The sequence below is a fragment of the Lissotriton vulgaris genome, chromosome 3_1 (genome assembly GCF_964263255.1).
Source record: "Lissotriton vulgaris chromosome 3_1, aLisVul1.2, whole genome shotgun sequence".
Lineage (NCBI taxonomy): Eukaryota > Metazoa > Chordata > Amphibia > Caudata > Salamandridae > Lissotriton > Lissotriton vulgaris.
Genome location: NC_141689.1, coordinates 1,501,778,282 through 1,501,804,022, shown reverse-complemented (window position 1 = coordinate 1,501,804,022; position 25,741 = coordinate 1,501,778,282). Strand labels below are relative to the sequence as shown.

Sequence of the window (25,741 nt, the reverse complement as noted above, 5' to 3'; positions counted from 1 at the left end):
CTAGGTATGGATTGCCAAGAATTGTATGGAGTGACATTGGGAGTGAATTTGTGGGCCAGATCATGAAGAAAGTGTGTGCAGGATTAGGTATCAATCAGAAGTTCCACGCTGTGAATCACCCCCAGTCAGCTGGACTTGTTGAGTGTTATAATGGCACGTTGAAGTTAAAACTGGCTAAGATACAAGCGAGCACTGGTCTTACATGGCCAGATGCTTTGCCATTGGCTCTTTTGTCAACAAGGACGACAGTACATTCTCGTGTGGGACTTAGTCCCTATGAAATTGTGTTTGGTCGTCCGGCCAATGTTTGGGGTGTCCCCCGGCCCAAGAAGTACAGTGACATCGAGTACCCTATGTTGGTGGATTATTTACATGACTTGACTGCTAAATTACGTGTTCTCCACCAACAGGTCTATGACAGTTTGCCGGCAGCGTCTGCGGATCCAGGTCACAAGGTCCAACCCGGCCACTATGTTCTGCTAAAGAATTTCCAGTGATCGAAAAATTTGGAGCCGAGGTGGACTGGACCGCATTTAGTCTTGTTAGTAACTCGGACTGCTGTTAGAGTATCTGGTAAAAAGAATTGGGTGCATGCCACCCACTGTAAGCTAGTCCCGCTGCCCTTACCGTATGATAAGTGGGTGAGGGGAGGTATTGGCGATTCTGAATGCGAACGAATTCCTAGATTCATGCCTTTTAGTGATGCACATTTGGAATGGACTCAATCAGAACGTGCAGATGATGACATCTTACAAGCTGCTGTGCCTCCTGAATTAAGACTTGATACGACAGATCCAGAAACCCTGTTTCAAGACCAGACTGTGCCTGGCAAAGAATGTTACAATTTGAGACCAAGAAAGGATAAACAAAAGGACTAATAAAGCAAAAAGTTTTTGATATGAGTTACACCTTTTCAGATCAAAAGACTTTTTTTTACTTTTTTTCTTTTTCGAGTCACCATCCGGACTCAGCTGCAGGGTCACAGTAGGAACGTTCTTAAGGGGTGAGCCGCGAATTGACGAAAGGTCTGTGGTTCATGGTCGTTAGTAAGATCTTGACGCACACTTAAGTGAAGAAGGTAATAGCCGTGAGCAGCACGTTAGAGGATGGAGTCTTTTAGGTCTGATAAGAGTGTTGAGGAAAACGGTTTCAAAATGAAAATGTATATATTGGTCCGTAGCAAATGTTTTTTAATATTGTGTTTCTTAATGCTTCTGAATATTATGCTGGGTTGTGTGGGTTGGATTTTCTATGCCATACAACATGCGGATACGTTTACGTCCCAACCTACTCTTTCTTCCTTTACTGATTCTCCACTTGAGTTACATACTTTGCCTGAACATGAACAGACACGAAGATCAGAATTTGTTAACAATTCGTTTATACAGTTATTACATCAGCACCAGCTGGTAGTAAATACTACGAACTGCTGGGTATGTGGTCTTATGCCACATACGACAGATAAAGGAATGCCTTATTTGGTTTTGCCCTTTTCGCCTAATGGGTCAGTTTGGGCGCTCCAGTCGATGTTTATTTATGCGAATAAAGCATCACCTGTACGTTCCGTCAAATATAATGCGAGTAACAATGCTTTGATACGGGGAATAGTCGATATGATCAGAGATATCGATGCATACAATGCTATCCCCAAGGATGAAGTACGAGCATATGTTGGTTGGAACAAGACAGAGTATAGCATTAGTCTGACAGAGAAGGAGAGGCGAAAAAGGTCTCCCCCTATTTGGATTGTACCCCACCGAGGTCATTTCTGTCTGCAAGGTAATGGTCAGAATCCAAGAGCTCAGCTTGGTAAGAGTGTGTGTGTCCACACCTATGTCTATATGTCCCAGAATTCTCCACCGTTCCTGCCAGCTAAAGGCACGTATTTTGTTTGTCACGACAGAGCATACACGTGGTTGCCATCTGATTTTTCAGGCACATGTTATGTGGCATTTTTGCTTCCCCCTACATACACTGCTGTTTTCGATTACCACAAGACAAGATATGGTAGAGGTGTCATCAATGCGGAAGATACTGTCCCACAAGAAGCTGGAGATTTCTTTAAGGGTTTCGTGCCCTTTTGGGATCCTATGGCCAATAGTAGGAATGTTCGTCAGCTTACGAGAGTGGTCGAGGCCACTATTAATGAAACTGCTGCTGCCCTAAGCAATACTACAGCGGAGCTTCAGGCGGATCGTCTTTTGACGTTACAAAATCGTATGGTTTTAGACATCATACTTGCAGATAGAGGTGGGGTATGTAAATTGATCGGATCTAGTTGCTGCATTTTCATACCAGATAATGCCCCGACAGTGTACCAAGCCATCTTTAGGTTACGTAAGTCCGCTGAGTCTATACATGTAGACAAAGGGGACTGGTCATTGACAGGATGGATTTGGGAATTGTTGTCCAAGTGGGGATGGAAGGTTCTGATGTTCCTTGGTATGGCGTTAGCTATCCTTTTCTCGTGTTGCTTATGCATCCAGTGTGGTCCCGCCATCTGTAGTCTTTGTGCTACGATCTGTGTGAGACCTGTTTCGAGAGAAGTTAAGGAGAATAGGATGATGTTACAGCAACACCTTGATGATCTGATGAGAATAGACATAGACTTGGATTCAGATTAACGTGAGTTTAGGTCATTGCCTACGTAATGGCAAAAGGAGGGCCTGAGGTTCCGTGATTTCCGAACCCGACTCCATTTTGTTTACGTTGTCCAAAGATGCCATTTTGTGTTGCCCTCACGTAGGCCGTGGAGGTAACCGAACGGACAAAGTTGCATTGGCTTCGTTGTTCATGTACATATTAACTAGGCCTTTTCTGACTTGTGAGTGGACTGCAAAGAAACTGACCTCGTCACCTGAAACTGACCCTTTGCGAGGCCAATTTCCCTGGCTGATCGTTGTCTGAAATTGGCAATCACTGTTCAGGATATCGTTAACTTTTAGTTCGCTTGCACATATCTTATCCTACTCAATATCTGAATTACTTCTTCCTTTATGTCTTCTCGTTACATGGGTAGTGCTTTCAATTATGGGTTTGTCCGGGTCATGGAAATTGAATTTGGGACATTCCTAACAATTAACTTGTGGGTTGGTACAATGTAAAGTGAGTTTTTGTGATATGACGAAGCATGGGAAAATGTATTTGATTCGTTAGAATTTGTCGCAGTAGGTGTGCATTCATAATGAGCAAAAGGTGGATAAATACTGATGTCTTGCTCTATGAGAATTGAACAGTTTCTTGAGTTGTACACCATGTTGTATTACTGGGATTACTGTTACTAGCTGCAGCTAATAAATTTGATCTCGGACGCCACCTAGAAGTATTCTGTGTCTCTGTTTGCCAAGACAGGAGAACCCGAAGACTTTGGGCGTTTCCCTGGCGCCGCTGGGTTCTAAAAACCCGGTTCTTCAGCGCCGTCGGAGGATTGGGAGTGGGACGTGACGCTGTACTCCGACGCGGCAGGTGTCGGCGGGTTTGGCCTGTATTGGGACGGGAGATGGTGCGCTGTGCAATGGCTGACACGGTGGCAGGCGGGGGGCAGAGCATTGCCTTCCTGGAGTTGTTTCCATAGTTGGTGGCGGTCACGGTGTGGGCGGCTGAGTTGGCGCACAAGCGGGTGTTGTTCCGGATGGATAACATGTCGGTGGTACATGTGGTGAACAGGCAGTCGGCGCGGGACCCCCAGGTGTTGAAGCTCATGAGAGTTTTTGTGCTGCGCTGTTTGGAGAATGACATTATGTTTCATGCGCGCCATGTGCCAGGAGTGGACAATGACTTTGCGGATGCCTTGTCTCGTTCACAGTGGCAGAGGTTCCATGGGCTAGCCACGGCGGCGGAGACGGTCAAGACGCCGATCCCGGGGGATCTCTGGTCAGTGGGAGACACCGGGTCGTTCAGCTGGTGAGGGCATCGGTGGCTGCGTCCACGTGGAAGGCGTATGCACTGGCGTGGGAGGAGTTTCGGCTCTCTGGTGCGGTAAGGCGGGGGGATCCCTGGCAGCGGGAGGAACAGGTGGTGCGATTCATGTTGAGCTTGATGGGCAGAGGTTTGTCGCCGGTCACGATTGCGGGCAAGTTGGCGGCGGTTGCGTTCATGGGGAAGTTGTGGTGGGGGTATCCCCCGTCGGCAGGTGAGTTGGGGACTCGTTTAATGGAAGGGTAGGCGAGAGAAAGGGGAGCGGGTGTGGCGCAGCGTCGGCCGATCACGGGGGTTTTGCTGGTGGACTTGATTGCTGCGCTGCCGTCAGTGTGTCGCAACGGGGAGGAGACGGTGTTATTTTCCACACTCATGTCCTGGCTGTTTTTTGGAGCTTTTCGGGTGTCGGAGCTGGTGGGTGTAATAGGGGGGGCGGGGTATCCAGTGGGAGGACGTGGAGATGCGGTCCCGGGAAGTGGCGGTGCGCTTGCGACGCTCAAAGACGGATCAAAGGGGGGTGGGGACGTGGGTGGTCTTGGTACCGAGTGGTCGGGATGGGGTGTGTCCGGGGATGTGGGGTCGCCGGCTGGCGGCGGGGCGATGGGCGTCGGATGACAAGGTCTTCGGTCGGAAAGGAGGCGACAGGGTGACAGCGGCTCATACTTTGTGGGTTCTGCGGCATGCCCTACGGAATATGGGTGAGGACCCGAAGGCGTTTGGGACGCATTCTTTTAGAATCGGGGCGGCAACGGAGGCAGCGCAGTGTGGGTGGGGGACGGAGGAGATCAATTGGCCGGGGCGATGGAAATCAGACTGTTACAGGCGATATGTCAGAATGAGGGGGGTAGAGGGGACGGTTTGAACTTTTTGTTCCGCCCTCTTACATGTGTGTCTTTTCAGGTGCTGTGGCAGGGCCGGAGGTGGCGCTTCTGAACATTTACTTGGTGGGACACTCATTTGTCAAGCGGGCTGAGAGGGCTGAATGGAACAAGCACCGGACGCTCAACTTGGAATTGGATGACAGATTGTTTACATGTCATTGGAGGGGAAAGGGGGGAATGCGTTGGCATGAGTTGATGCCCTTGCTGAATACTGTGGTCAGGGGGGGGGGTGTGCCCGGATGTGGTAGTGATACATCTGGGTGAAAATGACCTAGTGCAATGTAAAGGTTTGGCACTGGTCAAGCAGATGAAACGGGATTTGTTGGAGATTAAGAGACAGTCGTCAGGTTGTCATTTGATTTGGTCAAATTTTATTCCCAGGAGGTGTTGGAGGGGAGCTGAGCGCCCGGGAGCTATTGAAAGGACGAGGAGAAAGATCAACTGGGAGATGAAGGATTTCTGTGCTAGGGAGGGGATAGGCAGGATGGAGCATACCGAGCTTAGGTACGGGGCGGTGTATTTCTTTCGGGAGGACGGGGTTTATCTCTCACGGTATGGGATGGAGCTATACATAGTTCAGTTGAAGGAGGCACTGGATGCGGCGTTGGGAGTGAGCAGGTACCCGAAGAGGCTGGAGTCCCAGTGGGGGGGTCGAAAGACGCTACTGCGGCTTTCGAGTGGCGCTTCTCCTAGTTAAAATGGGGGTAGTGGGGGTATTGGAAGAGGCCTGGGTTGGCTTGTTGTAGGCGGTGGGGGACTTGAGGTGTTTTGCAGTTGTAGGCAGGAGGGTAGGTTGCAGATGGGATGTTATATGATGTTATGAGTTGCAATGTTGGGTACCATTTAGGGGTGGTGGGGGGGGGTTGTTAGGCATTCACTATTTAGTGATACATAGTTTTGTGTGGTGCAGGCCAAGGTTGGGAATAGGCAGGGTACACCTGATTCCAATAAAGCGGCCTTTATCACACCATTCCTGTGTCTGTGGTCAGTGCCTACTGGTGGGCCCCACTGGGGATTTGGGGGGGGCAGCCGACCAGCGGGAAGCTTGCCCCCACAGGGTTTTTGGGGCCGGTAGGAGGGGAGGGGGACACAGGACCAGGACGGACAGGAAGGAAGGTTGGGCTGTTTTTGGGCTGGGGGAGGGCAGTTGGGCTATTTTTGGGCTGCGGGGTGGTTATAGCCTGTATGCTCGTGTCACTGTCCACCATTTTGTGGACAGTGACACAGCAGCTGGTTTAAAATGTTGGGGGCCTTGTTTTTGCCCGCCCGCCCAGTGTAAGGAGGGATCCAGGGGGGGGGGGGAAGGTTTTCATCGGGGGGTTTGTAGTGGTTTGGAGGAAGTTTTTCTTGGATGATGGTGCACAGGTGGTGGAGGTAGTAGGGACAGCTGTGTTTTGTCGCTGGATCAGGTGCTGGTGTTCTGCCTTTGTCATTGGCGCTTCTCCTAGTTAAAAAGGGGGTAGTGGGGGTATTGGAAGAGGCCTGGGTTGGCTTGCTGTAGGCGGTGGGGGACTTGAGGTCTTTTGCAGTTGCAGGCAGGGGGGTAGGTTGCAGACGGAATGTTATATGATGTTATGAGTTGCAATGTTGGGGATCCATTTGGGGGTGGTGGGGGGGGTTGTTAGGCATTCACTATTTAGTGAGACATAGTTTTGTGCGGCGCAGGTCAAGGTTGGGAATAGGCAGGGTGCACCTGATTCCAATAAAGCGGCCTTTATCACACCATTCCTGTGTCTGTGGTCAGTGCCCCCCCCCTCTCCTACTGGTGGGCCCCAAACGCTAATATCTCAAAAACTACAGAACAAAATTAAACCAAAGCAATTAAAACACTCTAAGTTTTACTTTCATATCAAATTTGGTGTAAATCACTTCTGATGTTGGGGCTGTAGGTGTCAGCAGCTTCGGCTGCTTCCAATCAGGCTTGGGGGGACAGCGTGAAAAAAAAAATCTTACCTTTGGAGACAGCAGTCACGGACTCCCAGTCTCCCTGGGAGCGCAAATCGAGGGCGCTCAAGCCAATCCTGAAGCTGCTGCCAGCCTGCCATGCATTAGAGCAGCGTCAGGATTGACCGCAGGGTAGGCTGGGAGCCTGTGCTGCAGCGAGGAAGAAACAGAAGAGCAGCATTTTGGGGGGCGCAACACAGCCGGTAAGTTCTTTTTTTAAAACTTTTTATTCTTCTGTTTTCTTCGTCCATGATTCCTCCACTCCCCCCTGCTGCCTCACCAGTCTGACGGCACACCAACCAATACTGGATACATTATATTTTGTAATTCCCTTGGGACTAATAACTACTGTTATGGCCTCAGTTGGAATTAAGGACCCATTCCTAATGAGACTTTACCGTGCCTGCCTGGGGCCGATTGCTGATGGTGTTTGTACAATATTGGGAATCTAAAGTGGAGAGGTGTGGTGCAGCGGCCAGGGCAGCTGACTTCGCAATACAGGGTTCACGGTCCGATCCCTAGCTGTGGTGGCTGCTCAGCCCAGCACCATGTGACTCTGAGCAATAGCTCACTTAATTTTCACGACGGCCCCCAGCGCCTTGAGACCCGTAAGGGTGAGTAGTTTGCACTTTACAAATACGGATTTATAAGTCCCTATTGGTACACCTTACATGCACCCTCCTAGAATCTATTTTAATGCCATTAGTGATGCCACTGATGCCGATAATGAGACCACATGTCGTGCATGTTGCTGTTAGCATAGATGTAAGTTTGTAAAATAATTTTTTCTCACTCAAGTATTGAAGTTCTTAGCTTTATTAACCACTATCCGTTTCCATCAATACATCTATTTAAACGTTGCAATTGTCATTTTGTTTATTGTTCATACAGAGAAGTTTTACTCAAGTAAAGTACCAACGGAAACCAGATGCCCCTTCTATCCCGACCTCAAGACAAGCTTATGGCTATGAAGAAAAGGAAGACGGTTCACTGGTCCCACATCTTCCACCTTCAAGAGAGAAGCCACTGGGCCCTTTATTTGTAAGTGATTCTGCAAATCATGATATTCTAGTCACCACAAGTACACTGTAGTACATGTTGACTTTATAAACAAGAGAGGTCAGAGAAGGGTGTGTTCCGGCTGTGTGAGGTGTGGCTTTCCTTGTTTCTTATTTGTTTTCAGCTACTCATACACTGTCTGAAACTGTCTGCTGGTAACTGCGTCAAATGAATATACATTTACTAAAGCAATGTAGATAGAACTTTACTGCATCCGTCCGAGCAGTCTGGATATCCTTAATGACGTAGCAACAGTGGCTAAAAACATTTCAATGAGAGTCACTAGTGAATATCACTTTCTGAATTTGATTATTCACCAGGGATTTAGGTGCGTTTGGTACTACCAGGTCTCAGACCCGACAGTAATTAAAAACTGATGTTGAAACAGGTCCCTTACAGGCCTTAAATTGATGTCCTTAATTTTAAAGACAAAAACGCAGACCAATGTCTGGAAAATGTTATGGTCATCCATGTTTGTGATTTTAATCATGTTTACATTTCACTTGTTTTATTAACTCTTGCATTCCCTAAGAGTATTGGCTTTTTCCAGGATCTTGTGTTTCTGTATTTTTCCCCATACAACCTCGTATGGTGTGTATTTTGAAAAGAGTAGCCTCTTAGTATCTTTGGAAGTTCATGTTGGGAGTGGGTGTTTATAATGGGGCAGAACTGGGAGCTCTGCAGTTCAGCTGAAGGCAGTCCACGTTTCCCACAGTGCCTGTCAGTGACTCATATTGGGGTTCAGAATACATGCTCATCCAATCCATGGCCTCTGCAAAGCGCACAGAGCACTAGTCTGATGTACCACTTGTAATTGTCATTCTATTTGAAAGTGTGTGGAGGAGGGTCACCGTTGTTGAAAACCTTACCAGACAAAGGTAACAGAAAATGCTGTTTACAAGTGTTGGTGCTCTTAGTAAATAATTAAGAGTGTCGACACATAGGATCGGGAGTATCTGATGGTGATGGACGGAGCATCTGAACCAAATCAGACATGGCCATATGCAAATCAGTCTGACCCTGTGCCTCATGGGAACAGTCCAGCCCGAACTGCCAAGTCATGCCTTCCCTGGACCGGAAACAAGCGTCCTAGAACCGGTTTCTGGCATTCCAGCCGTCTTCAGCCAGGCTTGCTTGAATCCAGTGGAAAGGGAGCAAGGGACTCACGTCTAAGCATACCCTGCCAACTTATGGCGAACAAAGCGGTACAAAAGGGGGTGGTGATGGACGGAGCATCTGAACCAATCAAACACTCATACCCAGTCAACAGATCTGGGTTTAATCCATCACCGTTCTTTAGCCCACTCTCCCACCCCAGTTCAGACACGGCCATATGCAAATCAGTCTGACCCTGTGCCTCATGGGAACAGTCCAGCCCGAACTGCCAAGTCATGCCTTCCCTGGACCGGAAACAAGCTTCCTAGAACCGGTTTCTGGCATTCCAGCCGTCTTCAGCCAGGCTTGCTTGAATCCAGTGGAAAGGGAGCAAGGGACTCACGTCTAAGCATACCCTGCCAACTTATGGCGAACAAAGCGGTACAAAAGGGGGTGGTGATGGACGGAGCATCTGAACCAATCAAACACTCATACCCAGTCAACAGACTTGGGTTTAATCCATCACCGTTCTTTAGCCCACTCTGCCACCCCAGTTCAGACATGGCCATATGCAAATCAGTCTGACCCTGTGCCTCATGGGAACAGTCCAGCCCGAACTGCCAAGCCATGCGTTCCCTGGACCGGAAACAAGCTTCCTAGGACCGGTTTCTGGCATTCCAGCCGTCTTCAGCCAAAGCACTGTTATATGCAAACACGTGAGCACGGATGAGCACTGACAAGTGCATATCCGACCCTAGTGAGATTGGTTGGGGCACACAGCAGGGTTGTCTATTTCCCTAATACTGTTCGCACTGGCGGTTGAGGAGATTGCTTGCCTGCTGCGACTGGAGAGCAGGGGCAAAGGGATTCCACTTTATGATGGAGAACATATATGCTGGCTGTAAGCGAACAACGTGTTTGTTTTTTGAGAAATGCCTGAATGGGTTGTCCCGTGGAGTGTCACACTGTTGGACACATTTGGGCAGTTATCTGGCCTTAAAACGAACTGGAGAAAATGTTGTGTTTTTCCAGTCTCGACCAGACTGCACGAGACCCCAGAGCCAGTGCTATCCCTAGGCATTCAAATGGAATCTAGGTCCCTTAAATACTTTGGAATCAGGGTATATCATATGGATGCAGGTGTCCAAGAGGGTAAAGACGTAAGCGTAATGCAAGGCTTTAAAGGCAGTGTGACCTTTTGGTAATTGCTTCAGCTCACTGTCATGTTCTGAATTGTGATAACAAAAATGGTGATCCTGCCTAGAGTCCTTTATTAGTTTTTGGATCTCCCAATTTGAATACCTAGAGTGTTTTTTCGTTCCTTGAATGCCCTGACCTGGGAACTGATATAGGATGGACAGCACACTTGGGTGACACTGAATAGGCTCCATCAACCGACAACTAGCGCGAATTAGGCATCCCAGACTATGAATTAAACTATCTGGGAGCGCATATGCAGTGGATTGTTCACTGGCTAGTGGGACTCAGTCTGGCAGAAATGGGTGTGGTTGAAGATCCACGCAGAGTAGAAAGGCTGTTGGCCATGCTATTGAGGGTCAAGCTCACACTGCTGCGCTAACCAAGGCACCTTTGTGCCACACTTAGATGTTGGGAGGGGATGCGCCGTGGGCTGGGAACTGTCACAATTTATGCCTCTGCAACCCCTTTGGTGGGTATACAGACTGCTGGAGAAGAGTACTTTATTGAACAATGACAGGGGCCCTGCTTGGAGGCTGGCGGGTGACATTGGAGGATTGGTACTCGCAGGGCTCATCCTGTACTTTGGAGGAACCAACGGCAGAGGATAATCTACCTGGTGCTTAATTCTTAACCTACAGGGCAATAGCTGAAACCATACGACATCTCCTGAGTGCTTTAAATCTACAGCTTCCAGTACACAATACACAATTTACTGCAGCTGCTTCTTACATTTGGGGAGGGGAGATATATTCTTGTGGTTATATAGGATAGCGCTTGTCATGAGGGTGGATAACCTACAAATCTTGAAGGCCGCATAGAAGGAACACATCAGTAGACCCTTCATTGGGAATGAATGGGACCAGACTCTAGAGTGCACCTATACTCTCACACGCAACAACAAACCTATGTACATGCAATTTAACTATTTACACTGAACATTTCTTATGCCCCACAGACTAAATGTTATGCTGCACGCTGCAGACCCTAGCTGTCCCAGATGCGCCCTGACTGATGCGGGCTTTCTTTATATGGTATGGAACTGTCCTCTCATACATAAGCTGCTCTTGGTTCCGAGTCACATCAGACATAAAGGATACATTGCGAAGGTGCTAGTTGCACACAGTATTAATATGCCTTCTTGGATTGTATGCCTGGAAACCCCAAAAGAAAGTCGTCAATAGATTCCTAGACTTGGTATTGTGGATAGTCCATAGAGATAGTGCTTGACACTGGAAATTCCCCCATGGCCTCCCACATGGTAGGTGGCGAGCGGAGGTGCAGAAATAGGCATCTGCTGAAGGGGCGACGCTGCGTGCAGAAGAATTTAGAGGGTTGCGGAAACAACGCATCGCAGACCTGTGGGTTGAGTTGGTAAACAGCTTCAGAGAATAAGAAACCTTTGTTTTTAGCAGTCGTCATTTGTTTAGCACTGACCTCCATACTGATAAACTACGAACACATGAGAATCACCAAAGCAGTAGAACGCTTGACCAAAAGCAGCACCTGACTGATGAATTTGGAAGTTGACCTGGCAGATCTGGGCCGAAGCATCAGTCTGAAACTGCAGACCCTTCAGTTGCATGTGAAGTTCCTGTTTGTGAGGAACCTGATCTACCACTCTGATCAAAAACCACTCCAGAACAGGACAAGCCTAGGCCAGGTGGAAGAATGCTGCTCTTTCTGTCTACATCTAGGATAGTAATTGAGGACTCCTGGGTAGATGACATGTAATTGATTCGGTCCTATGTATGTTCTGCATTTGTAGTTCAACTTAAGTCATTTAAACTTCACATTTTTCAAGAACTTTGCTGATAACCCCAGAGCTGTTGTCCATTCCTAATCAGTAAACTCTTCTGACCTTCCATCTCATTGTTAGGTCGGCAAGCCCACAACTAAGAGATCATCAAATAGTCATCAAATAGTCTCCTGGCATGAATAGTCCTTGTAATACACCTTCAGTATCAGGCATTGTTTTCCTTGTCCCCAGTGTTAATCTAATGCTTATGTCAGGTGTGCATGGTTTAAACATTGACCTGTTGATAGACCAGACCAAGCTCTAAGATGTGCAAACTCCAACATTGTACCCCAGTCACATATATATCATTTTCTTGGGTTAGATCGACATTCACTCCTGGCCTTCTTTGTGCCAGTGCAGCTATCTCACAGACTCTGACGAGGCACCAGAGAGGAAACTGAACCGCAACGGCACCCATGGGCTGAACTTCTGTACATATCAACTCCAACAGTACTTAGCTAGTCTAATTGAAATAGGTGACAAATAGTTTGATTTACAGTCAGACTTTTCACAGTGATGGTGAAAATGATAAGCAAACCTTAAACAGTCGCCACAATAGCACAAATCAACAGTCTTGTCTCATCACAACTAGCAAGAGACTATGATTCTGACTCTATGGGCGCAATAAATGAGTTAATTTAGTCAGTGATGGAAGTTGAAGGGACTCCTCTACACAATACCTTAGATAACTCTATGTTACTCAGTGAATTGGATACAGCAATTGAAATTCATGAGTTTATTGATGCACAACACAAAACAGAAATGTATGAATCCACAACCACTAATCAAGAGTCCAAAATGGGAAGTGACTGCGATGACGCACCACCTTCCTATCTGCCGTTAGCAGCAATGGACGCAAATATTGAGTAGGAATTCTGATACACTCATTAAGCAATCGTCCTTACTATTGTCTCAAGTAGCTCTAATAAAAGATATTTGTTTACAATTAAAGACCATGAGGAAAAGTCAAAAACACATTGTGTAATCAAGCAACCTTGCAGATCCCCTTGTATTTAAACTTGCATCTCTTCTATTACTGACAACCTTATTGATCAGGTACCATTACTTTTAGCCAAAATAGTTTCATAGAAACAACAAAAAAAGATAGCATTGGATGTGCCAAATACCATCAATAGAGCATCATTGGAAGAACCGTTTAGAGATCCCCTGACTCTAGAGGGACCACCCCCCACACCATAACAGGTGTCAAAACACACTGTGTCAACACAAACACTAACTGCTGTGAATGACCAATTAATATTTAGTTATCATTATACTCACCAGCCCTGAATTAAGGTTTGAGAACAGATACATTCTGTATTTCAATCAAATGTTCCTTTTTCGTATGCCACTCTGTTCCTAGGCAGCTTATCAGAAGACTATAGTGATTGCACGTCAAATGTTAAAATAACTGACCTTATGTTAGCAGTTGCATTACAGCAAATTATCAAAAACAGGAAAAACTCAAAAAACATTTTATTTCAAGCTTGATGGTATGGAATATGTTATAACCATACACTTGATAGAGCTTATGCACCTCTCTAACTTGCTATGAAAAGGGAAGCGCTATGTTCTCCTGTTACAATGCATCTAAATACTACTGCTATTTCGTATGTTTTACATCAGCCTCTTATCCCCCTTGAAAATCAAATGGGGCAACTAGACCTCACCTTTGGGGGGGGGGGGGGGCTAGCACTCCCAGCCAGGGCTGGTTCTAGCACTGGTGGTGCCCGGCGCAACAGTTTATTTTTTAGCGCCTCCCCCATCACCTCCTTCTCCATGCATTCCCACACTACCACTCTGCAACAGTGCACCTCATCTCTCCGTAGCCTCTTTCTGATGCACATTTCATTTTTTATAGCGCTTCTCATAGTTCTCTCAGTTCTGTGATCTGCATGGTACGTACGAGCCTGAACTGCCACTAGACAAAATTCTGATCTCTCAACAGTAGGAACATTAATCGCCAGAGTTATCTTGACATTTTATTGTTGCCTGAAAACTGCTGGATGCACAAGGAAGTTCATAGCAAGAGCAAGTCGTGAGGCCTTCGACTACGCTGCCAGGGCATCGGAATGTTCAAAGTTACTGCCACTTCAGGTACTGTGGTTGGAGAGCCCTTTTTCCTGTGAATTCTTTAGCAGGGCTATTTTTGTGACCTTGAGGTCCATCATCAGCTCTCCCTGTTCAGATCTCCTGTCTCATGTTAAGGTCTCAGGACAAGGCTACACTATGCAAGTTACTCTGAAGCAAGGCATGCAATAGGCCCTATGGTGTTCCTGCCTCCAGTCAAGTTTTCCTGCTACCTAATCCTGGGATATTCTTCAGAATAAAAAAGGCAATTAAACATCTATGTTGCTCATCATATAAAGGTTGAGCAGTATCTATTCCTATAAGTGTTTGCTGTACAGACACAGGTAATTATTGGAAAGAATATATATTTAGTTTAATGAGTACTCACTGAATTACACATATGCATCAGTTTAGTATCCATGCAATGACACATTTAATGGAGTCCACTAAACATATGAGGAGTAGGGGCGGGGTTTGGGAACATGGCGGCCTGCTAGGAAGCTGTCCGGAAGCTGCTCCCCACCAACCGTTTGATTATGGATCCCCATCGATTCTAGGCATTCCGATGGGCTAGCGTAGACGCTTACCTTCATGCATCTTAGAAGAACGTATGTCTGCCTCCCTGCCTCCCATTGTTGCATATGTTGTGCCCCACAAGCCTGTGCTGAGCCCGTCTGCCTCCAGAGGGTATCCTTACGTCCTTTTCTGATTTTGCTACCTTGTGTGGACCTCCTATACAGCTGTGGCCCTCGCAACTGCATTCATTAGACTGCTGGGTTGCAAGGTGAGCATGCTACAAACTCTTCGTATACCGGCTTAACATTTCTTACCTCCAGCCATGCTGAGGCGTTTGTTTGTACTGCAGCCATGTTGTTTTTTTTTCTTTTTCTTTCTCACGCGCATCCACCCGCATTTTGTTTTTGATGTGTGTGGGCGTGGCGCTTCTTAGTGCTGCTAGCATGCTCTGCGAGACCCGAGCAGCCGCCACACCCTGCCTCGACCTGCCGAGTCAGCTTCTTGTTCCAGGGTCAGCCCTGGCAGAGTAAGCTCACGCTGCCTCCTGGAGGAGCCCCAGGGAGATAGTTGGAAGTCTGCTGATTGTGGTCTGCCTGTCCTGGAGGCACAGGAAGAAGATTCATCTAAAGACTGCCAGTTTAAGGACTTAATACAGTTAAAAGAGGGTAGATTGAAGCATGGTACAGATTCTAAATATATGGAGTTAGTATTCCAACCACCTCTGGGTAAAAAGTAGGCCTTTAAGAGGAGTGAACTATCAGTATAGATACTGATCGGGAGGTGGGGCTGCATGAGAGGTGGTGAGGAGCATTGGGGATTTTTTTATATAACCTTCTTTAATGGATATAGTTTGACCTGGGAACATGCTGACTGGGTATAGAGCCGGTCTTATAGGAGGGGACTGTCTAGAAACCTTGTGTTGGAGTCTAAGGGTCAAAAGAAGGCGGCAACGGGTTCTTCAATACTTGAAGGAAGCTGCAGGGCCAGACGCGATCCCTAACGAGATCTATGTCTTACTGGCAGATGAAGTTATCCCTATTTGGCTGAAACTGTTTAATGAGTTCCTGAGAGTCACCTCACCTCTACCAGACTCGTGGAGTGAGGCTGTCATTGCACTAATCTTAAAGCCCGGGAAGGATCCTGCACAATGCCAGTCTTATCGGCCAATATCACTATTGAATAGCGACTATAAGATCTTTGCTGGGGTACTAAATGCCCGTCTTTGTAAGATTGTGAGGCCGATAATTCATAAGGATCAGAAGGGCTTCCTCTCGGGGAGGCAGATGAAGGATCTGGTTCTCACTCCAATTGGCTCAATAGATCTGGCAATGGCACATGGTGCTCCGCACTCAATTATCACCCTAGACGCAGCAAAAGCCTTCAATCGAGTTAACTGGCATTTTCTGACTAGAGTATTGATGGCTTTTGGTTTTGATGAGACCTTTAGAGAAGTCCTTAATAAAATTAACAAATCTCCCCGGGCTCAGATCGTGGTTAATGGCAACCTCATAGCTCTTGTGTTAATAGAGCATAGTACGAGACAAGGGTGCCCTTTGTGACCCATTGTCTTTGACTTATACATTGAGCCTTTGGCTCAATGTTTGAGGTAGAACAAAAAGACCTATCCCTTTGTCGTCAATGGTTTAGCCCTGTACACCGAAGATTTGATTATATTATCGTCTAATGGCAACCAAACTCTACCAGAAGTATTCACGGAAATACAGGCTTTCGCGAAATTGTCTGGGTATGACGTTAATAATGACAAGACCGAAGTTATGGCCTGGAATGTGACAGTCCAGAGAGTAAGGCTATCTAAAGAGATAAGATATCTTGGTTTGACCATAGTATAGGAGCTAAAAGAAATCCCTAAAGTAACCTACTTAGAGTCTCCAAGGAGGTTGATGCACTCCTAAAAGGATGGCAGAACCTCCCGCTTACACATTTTTGGCAGGTTAACTTGATTAAAATGTGCATTCTTCCCAAATTCCCCTACTTATTTAATAATATTTTGTTGGCATTTGATAAAGGCCTTTTAGTTAAAATCCAGGGGAGAATTTCTGCTTTTATATGGGCCGACAAGGGGATCAGGCTTTCTTGGAAGAAGCTAAGGCGTAAGCTTTTTCATGGCGGCCTGGGTCTACCTGATCTTCAGTTGTATTGTTGGGCATAACAACTGAAGAACTGCAGGATGTTACTTCTTAAGCCAGATAACACTTTGATTGGCTGCATGTTTAAGGCTATGCTAATGGATAGCAGCGAGGAGGGTTTTATGTATAAATTTGGTGCCCATTAAGTACTTTACAAAAGTCCGGTTGAAGGTATTACATGCTGCTGCCAATCTGTGGTACGACTGCAGCTCTAGTTTAGATTTATCCTACTATAGTTATTGGGCCCACATGTGGGACTCCCAGGGAACACCTGAATGCTTCTTGGACGCTTCAGTTCAGCCATTAAAAGATGCGGATGTTGCACGCTGGATGCACATAGTAGATGGAGACAAATGTCTGCCATCGGATACCTGGAACAACTTAACCAACAGCACATTATCCAGATTCAAATATTACTAAATCTCAATGTGGTGCAAGAGGCAGCAGTGGCATCCCCCTGTTGACTACTCAATGGAGGACGCCCTGCAAGATAAAAACCTGAAGAAGAAGGAAGTGGCACTCTGGTACTCCTTTCTGCAGCAGACAGGATGCTGGAACATCCTTACCTGGTCTAGGATAAATACTTGCCTGATGAGGAGCTAAAAAAATGTATGGCAAGTATCTTTAGACATGCTTTACCTGTAGATAAAATCTGCTGCACTAAGGAGAAACCAATTTTTCACACTTCACAGAATATACTGGTCTCCACTCAAACTGTCCAAAATAAGGGGCAGCGTAGAAGCCAGGTGTACGAGATGTGGTGCCCAGAAGGCGGACGATATCCATATGTTTGCCACCTGCCCCCTGCTAAAGGAGTTCTGTGGCAATGTGGGTAAGACCCTGTCATGTATAGGTTTTGCCTTCACACTGTGTTATGTTAGCATGAGCTTATTAGAAGTTTAAACGCCATTTCCTTTTCTGCAGCCTCTGCACACAACACATTTTGTTATTAAAGCTTTTCGCCTAGTAGAATATTTTGCTTCACACGAGAATAATATGTTTGCTTGTAATATCAGGGAATACAACTTTTAAAGGAGGGTCTGGGGGACTATATTTACCGACCTGTCAAGCTCATACCCCTAATGAACTATGCTACAACAACAAGAAAGCTTGGAGGTCTACAAAGTTGAGAAAAAGAAATGGCCACAAGGAAATATCACACACCACTATCACGACTAACGGTGAAGGACCATCAGTTGTAAAGGAGTCCTATCAGCCCACCCATATGGCGGAACATCGTCATCTAGGACCTTATCAGCAGGTTCTTGTATGGCCAAGCCCATAGGTTATTGCTTGGTAACAGTAGATCCTGAACTGAAAGAAGATGTGTCCTCACTGAGAGTGGTACTGATAGGGTGCAGTGCTCAAACAGATAAGTGAGTGATTAAAATGACGGTCAGGGTAGAAAAATATGTTTATTAGTATCTGCCCGGACGTCAGATAAAAGAAGTGTGATGACAGTGTAAAAATATCACTGTACAGTAAGCATATACAATCTAGGCCAACATGTTTCTGCAGTTATGGTATTAGTTTACCGGCATTCTTCAGGGCCAGGCTGGAATATCAGCTACTGCAACATCCACTATTATTAGTGTGAAAGCATAATCAAAAGAAATTATATAACATGGTTGAAGCAAGTAGAATTGTGTGGCTAAATGAGCCACCCTACCGTATCCTCGTTAATAACCATGTAACGAGCAATCCTTTCCTGCGAACATCAAGAAAAAGGAACAATTTTTGTGACAACAAAAGAACTTTTGTTAAACAGATGTGTGAACAAAAATTGTGGCATTCATTTACTCAGTGGGCCAGTTAATTATATAACGGCCAAGTGGAAACCTGTGCATAATATAAAGTCACACCCAGATAATCTGTGTACAAAGAAGTGATAAATCTAACATACACTTACCCAGCTTTGTGTGGGAAGTACGCCTCACCTCACCCGGCAACGGCTCGGATAAAGAGGCCCCGCTCTATTGGACATATAGAGAAGGACAAATTCAAGACATGATAGCTGTCGCTGTCTCAATATGTATTGTAAGATATAAAGAAAACTAAGAAACTTGGTTGTTCAAATATAGCCCATAGGTCCCAAAGAAGCGATATGCTGCAGTCAGAGGGCTGCATTCAACTAGGAATATTGTTGTTAAATCATATCCCCAATTCATGTCATGTTAAAGTATAAGGGTTCAGAAAATTAGAATTGGAGAATATATGACAAACATCTCTGGAGTCTAAATGTAGACTGCAGAAAATAATTCTATTGTGAAATAAAGTGTCAACTCAAAGCCTCCCAAGCTAAACTATAGGTCATGTAAACTAGCCTGGGTGGACCTGCCAAAAAAGACTAGGACGGTTCAAGAGTCTAAAAACAACACACAGGGCCCTGGTGTCCTCGTGTCCTTACCTGTCCGTCGGTGCCTCCAGGAGTGTGCCTGAACCGAAGGGGAGGTGCCGACGGACGGGAGGAAACACGTATTTATGCGCCCGCTAATTGGCAATGGCGCTCGTAAATTCTCCACACCTGCAGGTCAGAGGCGCGGCAGTGTAATGTTCGATTTAGCGCGCATGCCGGGAGGCCGTTGTCTTTGCCTCGCACATGCGCAGTATGCTGTATTCTGTAAGGCGGAGCATGGAGTTTGCCCTGAAACAGCCAATCCAGGTGCGGCGCAGGCCAGTGCAATTCGAGGCATGCGCGCGGAGCAGACGCTACGTAGGCCGAGAACAGATGTCTCAGCATAGCGCATGCTCAGATTAGTAAGAAACGGTGTGTACTAATGACTGGCTAAGTGTTTGACGAATATAATGGGAATGAGCCCGGTTTTACTAGATGTTAATAAATATATATTCTAACACAAATGTTGGTAGAATAAAATTGTCATGGAGAAGGTTTGCATATATAATTTAGAATTTTTTATGTTAAAAATCTTCTCACCTGTTGGAAGACAGAATTTGATCTTGCCACTAACTTATTGCCATTGTGGAGTAACCTAGCTTTATGTATATACTAGATAGCTGCAAACTAAGTATAAAGAATTATAGAATGAAAAACCACAGGATGACCTATCATGTGTTGGTTTCAATACTATTGGTATGCTCCTAAAAGATGTGTGTATTCATAGGATGCAAGACCTTGTTCTTACAACATGCAGTATGCGTCTTAAAGTGACGCGATCAATATACCAGGGTATGAGAAGAGGTGCGTGTCTAGAGGTATAGCACACATCTTCGATTGAAGGAAAGTAGGTAGTGGGTGGACTGTACCAGGTGCTGTAACTGAATTTAACATCTTTCAGAGAGACACCCAAGGTATATTGTCGTTCAGCCCCTGGACGTCCGTCCTATGTTTAAAAATCCAACGCTGTTCCCTGATGAATAGAAAACGTAACACATCAGTTACGTGTGGGGGAATAAACGGTTGTTCCAACACTACCCATTTAATTTCATCTGCTTTATGTTTAAGCTCCAAAAAGTGATTAGTTAAGCGAGTAGATTGTTTATTGCACCGAATGGTGCTTTTGTGCTCGCTTATACGGAGCTTAATCTTCCTGGTAGTATGTCCGATGTACGTCAGCTTGCACGGGCATGTGATCATATAGATCAACTTGTCTGAATTGCAGTTAGTGTGGTTATTTAATCGCCAAGGTCTGTCAGTCCCTATGTCTATTGTCAGGGCTTTACATGTCTGTGGACAGACGGCGCACCCTCCACAAGGGTAATGACCACGTACCGGTTCTGTGTTCCAAAGGGTGTTGGTGACTTCTTTTCGATGGTATCTTGGCCTGGTGTGGACCAGATTATCCCTGATGCTAGGACCTCTTTTAAAGGCAAACAGGGGACGTGGAATATCTCCCGATGCTGTGTTCAATATTTTCCAATGTCTAAGGACAACTTTCTTCACATCATTGGAAAGGGTGTTGAAGGTATGTACCATGGTCATACGATCTGCAGTTGTTTGTCTATTCTTGGGTTCCATGAGCGCTTCCCGATTGTTGTTAGACGCTCTTTTGCAAGCACGTCTAACCAGATAGTTCGGATAATGTCGTTCCCTTAGTTGTGTCGTCAAGTCTTTTGCATGTTGTTGGAATAGGGTCTTGGAGGAACAGTTGAACACAGCATCGGGAGATATTCCACGTCCCCTGTTTGCCTTTAAAAGAGGTCCTAGCATCAGGGATAATCTGGTCCACACCAGGCCAAGATACCATCGAAAAGAAGTCACCAACACCCTTTGGAACACAGAACCAGTACGTGGTCATTACCCTTGTGGAGGGTGCGCCGTCTGTCCACAGACATGTAAAACCCTGACAATAGACATAGGGACTGACAGACCTTGGCGATTAAATAACCACACTAACTGCAATTCAGACAAGTTGATCTATATGATCACATGCCCGTGCAAGCTGACGTACATCGGACATACTACCAGGAAGATTAAGCTCCGTATAAGCGAGCACAAAAGCACCATTCGGTGCAATAAACAATCTACTCGCTTAACTAATCACTTTTTGGAGCTTAAACATAAAGCAGATGAAATTAAATGGGTAGTGTTGGAACAACCGTTTATTCCCCCACACGTAACTGATGTGTCACGTTTTCTATTCATCAGGGAACAGCGTTGGATTTTTAAACATAGGACGGACGTCCAGGGGCTGAACGACAATATACCTTGGGTGTCTCTCTGAAAGATGTTAAATTCAGTTACAGCACCTGGTACAGTCCACCCACTACCTACTTTCCTTCAATCGAAGATGTGTGCTATACCTCTAGACACGCACCTCTTCTCATACCCTGGTATATTGATCGCGTCACTTTAAGACGCATACTGCATGTTGTAAGAACAAGGTCTTGCATCCTATGAATACACACATCTTTTAGGAGCATACCAATAGTATTGAAACCAACACATGATAGGTCATCCTGTGGTTTTTCATTCTATAATTCTTTATACTTAGTTTGCAGCTATCTAGTATGTACATAAAGCTAGGTTACTCCACAATGGCAATAAGTTAGTGGAAAGATCAAATTCTGTCTTCCAACAGGTGAGAAGATTTTTAACATAAAAAATTCTTAATTATATATGCAAACCTTCTCCATGACAATTTTATTCTACCAACATTTGTGTTAGAATATATATTTATTAACATCTAGTAAAACCGGGCTCATTCCCATTATATTCGTCAAACACTTAGCCAGTCAGTAGTACACACCGTTTCCTACTAATCTGAGCATGCGCTATGCTGAGACATCTGCTCTCGGCCTACGTAGCGTCTGCTCCGCGCGCATGCCTCGAATTGTACTGGCCTGCACCACACCTGGATTGGCTGTTTCAGGGCAAACTCCATGCTCCGCCTTACAGAATACAGCATACTGCGCATGCGCGAGGCAAAGACAACGGCCTCGCGGCATGCGCGCTAAATCGAACATTACACTGCCGCGCCTCTGACCTGCAGGTGTGGAGAATTTACGAGCGCCATTGCCAATTAGCGGGCGCATAAATACGTGTTTCCTCCCGTCCGTCGGCACCTCCCCTTCGGTTCAGGCACACTCCTGGAGGCACCGACGGACAGGTAAGGACAAGAGGACACCAGGGCCCTGTGTGTTGTTTTTAGACTCTTGAACCGTCCTAGTCTTTTTTGGCAGGTCCACCCAGGCAAGTTTACATGACCTATAGTTTAGCGTGGGAGGCTTTGAGTTGACACTTTCTTTCACAATAGAATTATTTTCTGCAGTCTACATTTAGACTCCAGAGATGTTTGTCATATATTCTCCAATTCTAATTTTCTGAACCCTTATACTTTAACATGACATGAATTGGGGATATGATTTAACAACAATATTCCTAGTTGAATGCAGCCCTCTGAGTGCAGCATATCGCTTCTTTGGGACCTATGGGCTATATTTGAACAACCAAGTTTCTTAGTTTTCTTTATATCTTACAATACATATTGAGACAGCGACAGCTATCATGTCCTGAATTTGTCCTTCTCCATATGTCCAATAGAGCGGGGCCTCTTTATCCGAGCCGTTGCCGGGTGAGGTGAGGCTTACTTCCCACACAAAGCTGGGTAAGTGTATGTTAGATTTATCACTTCTTTGTACACAGATTATCTGGGTGTGACTTTATATTATGCACAGGTTTCCACTTGGCCGTTAAATAATTAACTGGCCCACTGAGTAAATGAATGCCACAATTTTTGTTCACACATCTGTTTAACAAAAGTTCTTTTGTTGTCACAAAAATTGTTCCTTTTTCTTGATGTTCGCAGGAAAGGATTGCTCGTTACATGGTTATTAACGAGGATACGGTAGGGTGGCTCATTTAGCCACACAATTCTACTTGCTTCAACCATGTTATATAATTTCTTTTGATTATGCTTTCACACTAATAATAGTGGATGTTGCAGTAGCTGATATTCCAGCCTGGCCCTGAAGAATGCCGGTAAACTAATACCATAACAGCAGAAACATATTGGCCTAGATTGTATATGCTTACTGTACAGTGATATTTTTACACTGTCATCACCCTTCTTTTATCTGACGTCCGGGGAGATACTAATAAACATATTTTTCTACCCTGACCGTCATTTTAATCACTCACTTATCTGTTTGAGCACTGCACCCTATCAGTACCACTCTCAGTGAGGACACATCTTCTTTCAGTTCAGGATCTACTGGTACCAGGCAATAACCTATGGGCTTGGCCATACAAGAACCTGCTGATAAGGTCCTAGATGACGATGTTCCGCCATATGGGTGGGCTGATAGGACTCCTTTACAACTGATGGTCCTTCACCGTTAGTCGTGATAGTGGTGTGTGATATTTCCTTGTGGCCATTTCTTTTTCTCAACTTTGTAGACCTCCAAGCTTTCTGCTTGTAATATCAGCCTTGCTTGGTAAGCTATGTTTGAACAGTGAGTGCCGAGGCCTTCAAGGTTATTTCAACACAGCGCTTGTTGTTCGGTTTGATCAGCGCACGGTCTAGACATAATACATATGCAGCTGTGGCCAACTCTGGTTTTTAGGTGTGATTAATAATGCACTGCACAGAGCATGAACACACACACTTGATGAATATTCGCATGCAGAGAGTTGGTGCAGGAGATGATGTGATCCCTTTCTGCTAAGACCAGAGGTATGGGCACGCCCTTCTAAACCCAAAGAGACCTTCTGTAGATATAATATAATATACTAGCAAGGGAGGGTAAACTGAGGTTCTATTTAGACCTTTCCCCTTTAGCATTTTAACATGCTTTCACCCTTTGTATTTTATGGAATAGTAACTATGCTGCTAACCTTGTTCCTTACAATATGTTTGCTTGTATTAGCTAAGATACTGCGCTTTAGAACACTCCATTAGAAATAAATATTTCAAACTTGCACATGTCATCATTTACTCCTCGTTCTGGACTGATATGTTAGTATAACGAAAGAGTGTTCATGTGTTCATGTGTTCCACGTTACCTGAGGTGTTCTAAGTCCATGTTCTGGGTTGTCTAATCATTGGGGGTGTGTAAGAACCAATGAGACACTGATTGCTAGTCTGGTAGGGGATTTTGGATACTAAGGTGAGTTTTGGCACACCCTGATTCACTGAGGTTCCAAGTCTCTATGCACAGTTCTGTGTAGGAGCAGGATCCCTGTGACAACCCTGTCGGACATTTTGGGTAAAGGTGTGAAGGTAAGCTCCTCAGTAATTCCCTTTGGCATGGTTTTGTTGCCTGATGGGGTGGAAGGCCTTTCGGGGTTGCAGAATAAACTAGTGTTTTTCTTAATGCTCTTAGCAAGAAGGGAAATCTGTAAGAACTGGCGCCAGACAGCACCTCCTACATGGCGAGTTTGGTGGAACTCAGTAAGATACTTTAGGGACTTAGATCAAAAGGTCAATGCTTATAGGGAAAGAACTGAGCTTGGGCTATTTTGGGGGCTCTTAGATCTTGAATAGTTTTGTTTGGTAGGAACAACGAGTCAAATGATTATACCTCTTGGTCAGCTCATGATGTGCTCTGTGGGCTGGGTCTTGTAAGAACATCAACTGAGCCTGGATCCCCAAGATATGAGCATCAGGGGCGGATTAGACTAAGAGGTTGCTTATTCTATGGAGATTATATGAGCACATATTTTTTTTTAAAACATATGCCGAGTGAACAAACCATAAGTGAGCCCATCATAACATATAAAAAATATAATGTTGCATGAATATGCTCTACTAGAAAGGATACATGTTCCGACAGAACAGCTGAGCACTTTCGAGCTCCTTGTAGTCACTGTCATTCACTTACTAAGATTTCAATGATTAAAGGCAGAACGGGTGCAAATTGGAACTGTGCACGATTATTGGCAATAATTGAAAATTATGTGATTTTGAATAAAGCAGGGTGTGATCAAACCACCGCACTGCTTCTGGAAATAACTAGTACTGTGCAACCATTGACTTAACTCCATGCACCAGTCTTGAAAAGTTAAGATACTTGTATAGTGTTGTGATGCGCTTTTGTTTAAAACACCTTAGTTAATTGATGTGTTTCAGAAATTCTGAGATTCAGAGTTTTACTTTTTAGGTTCGGATGCACGTCGCAGCAGTCACCTGACCATATGTGATCAATAGAAAAGAGCTTTAAGAAGTACACCTAAGATAGGGCCTTTGTCTTCACCCATTTACCAGTGAATGAGTTAATAGGGAGGGTACCAACCTTAAATTGCTAGTACCATTTCCTGTCACTAGGTACCGTAATAAAATCCCAGTACCCTTCGTAAGCAGGAGCGTGTTTGGTCTCCATGAAATCTCTTGACAGAGAGGGCCTGGTTAGTGACATAAAACATTTCATGGTGACCATATTCCAATTTAGCTCCTTAAGATCCTTTCGAGATGGGAACACATTATCTTCAGGATTTTGCCACAAAAAGTTAAGGCCCATATCGTTGTAAATGGCCTTTACCAGCCTCAAGCGAACTTGAGCAAAATTTGCATCATGAAGTTTAATTAAAAAGGCCAGCAAGTCCAAAGGCATACCCTGTTCCGCAAGGACACTCCACAGCTTAGCACGTGGAACTAAGTCAAATGCCGACTTGGGATCTACGAATGCAGCATATATTCTACCACCTTGAAGGATCACCA

The 25,741-nt window shown here is 45.3% G+C and overlaps 1 protein-coding gene across 1 annotated transcript in view; it reads left to right on the top strand.

Annotated features, from left to right (window-relative positions):
- Positions 1 to 25,741, top strand: part of STPG2 (sperm tail PG-rich repeat containing 2) — a 2,754,965-nt gene that overhangs the window by 406,343 nt on the left and 2,322,881 nt on the right. The window contains exon 4 of the mRNA XM_086961953.1: positions 7,635 to 7,784. Within this exon, the coding sequence (XP_086818079.1) occupies positions 7,635 to 7,784 (150 nt within the window). The remainder of the gene's footprint in view (positions 1 to 7,634; positions 7,785 to 25,741) is intronic.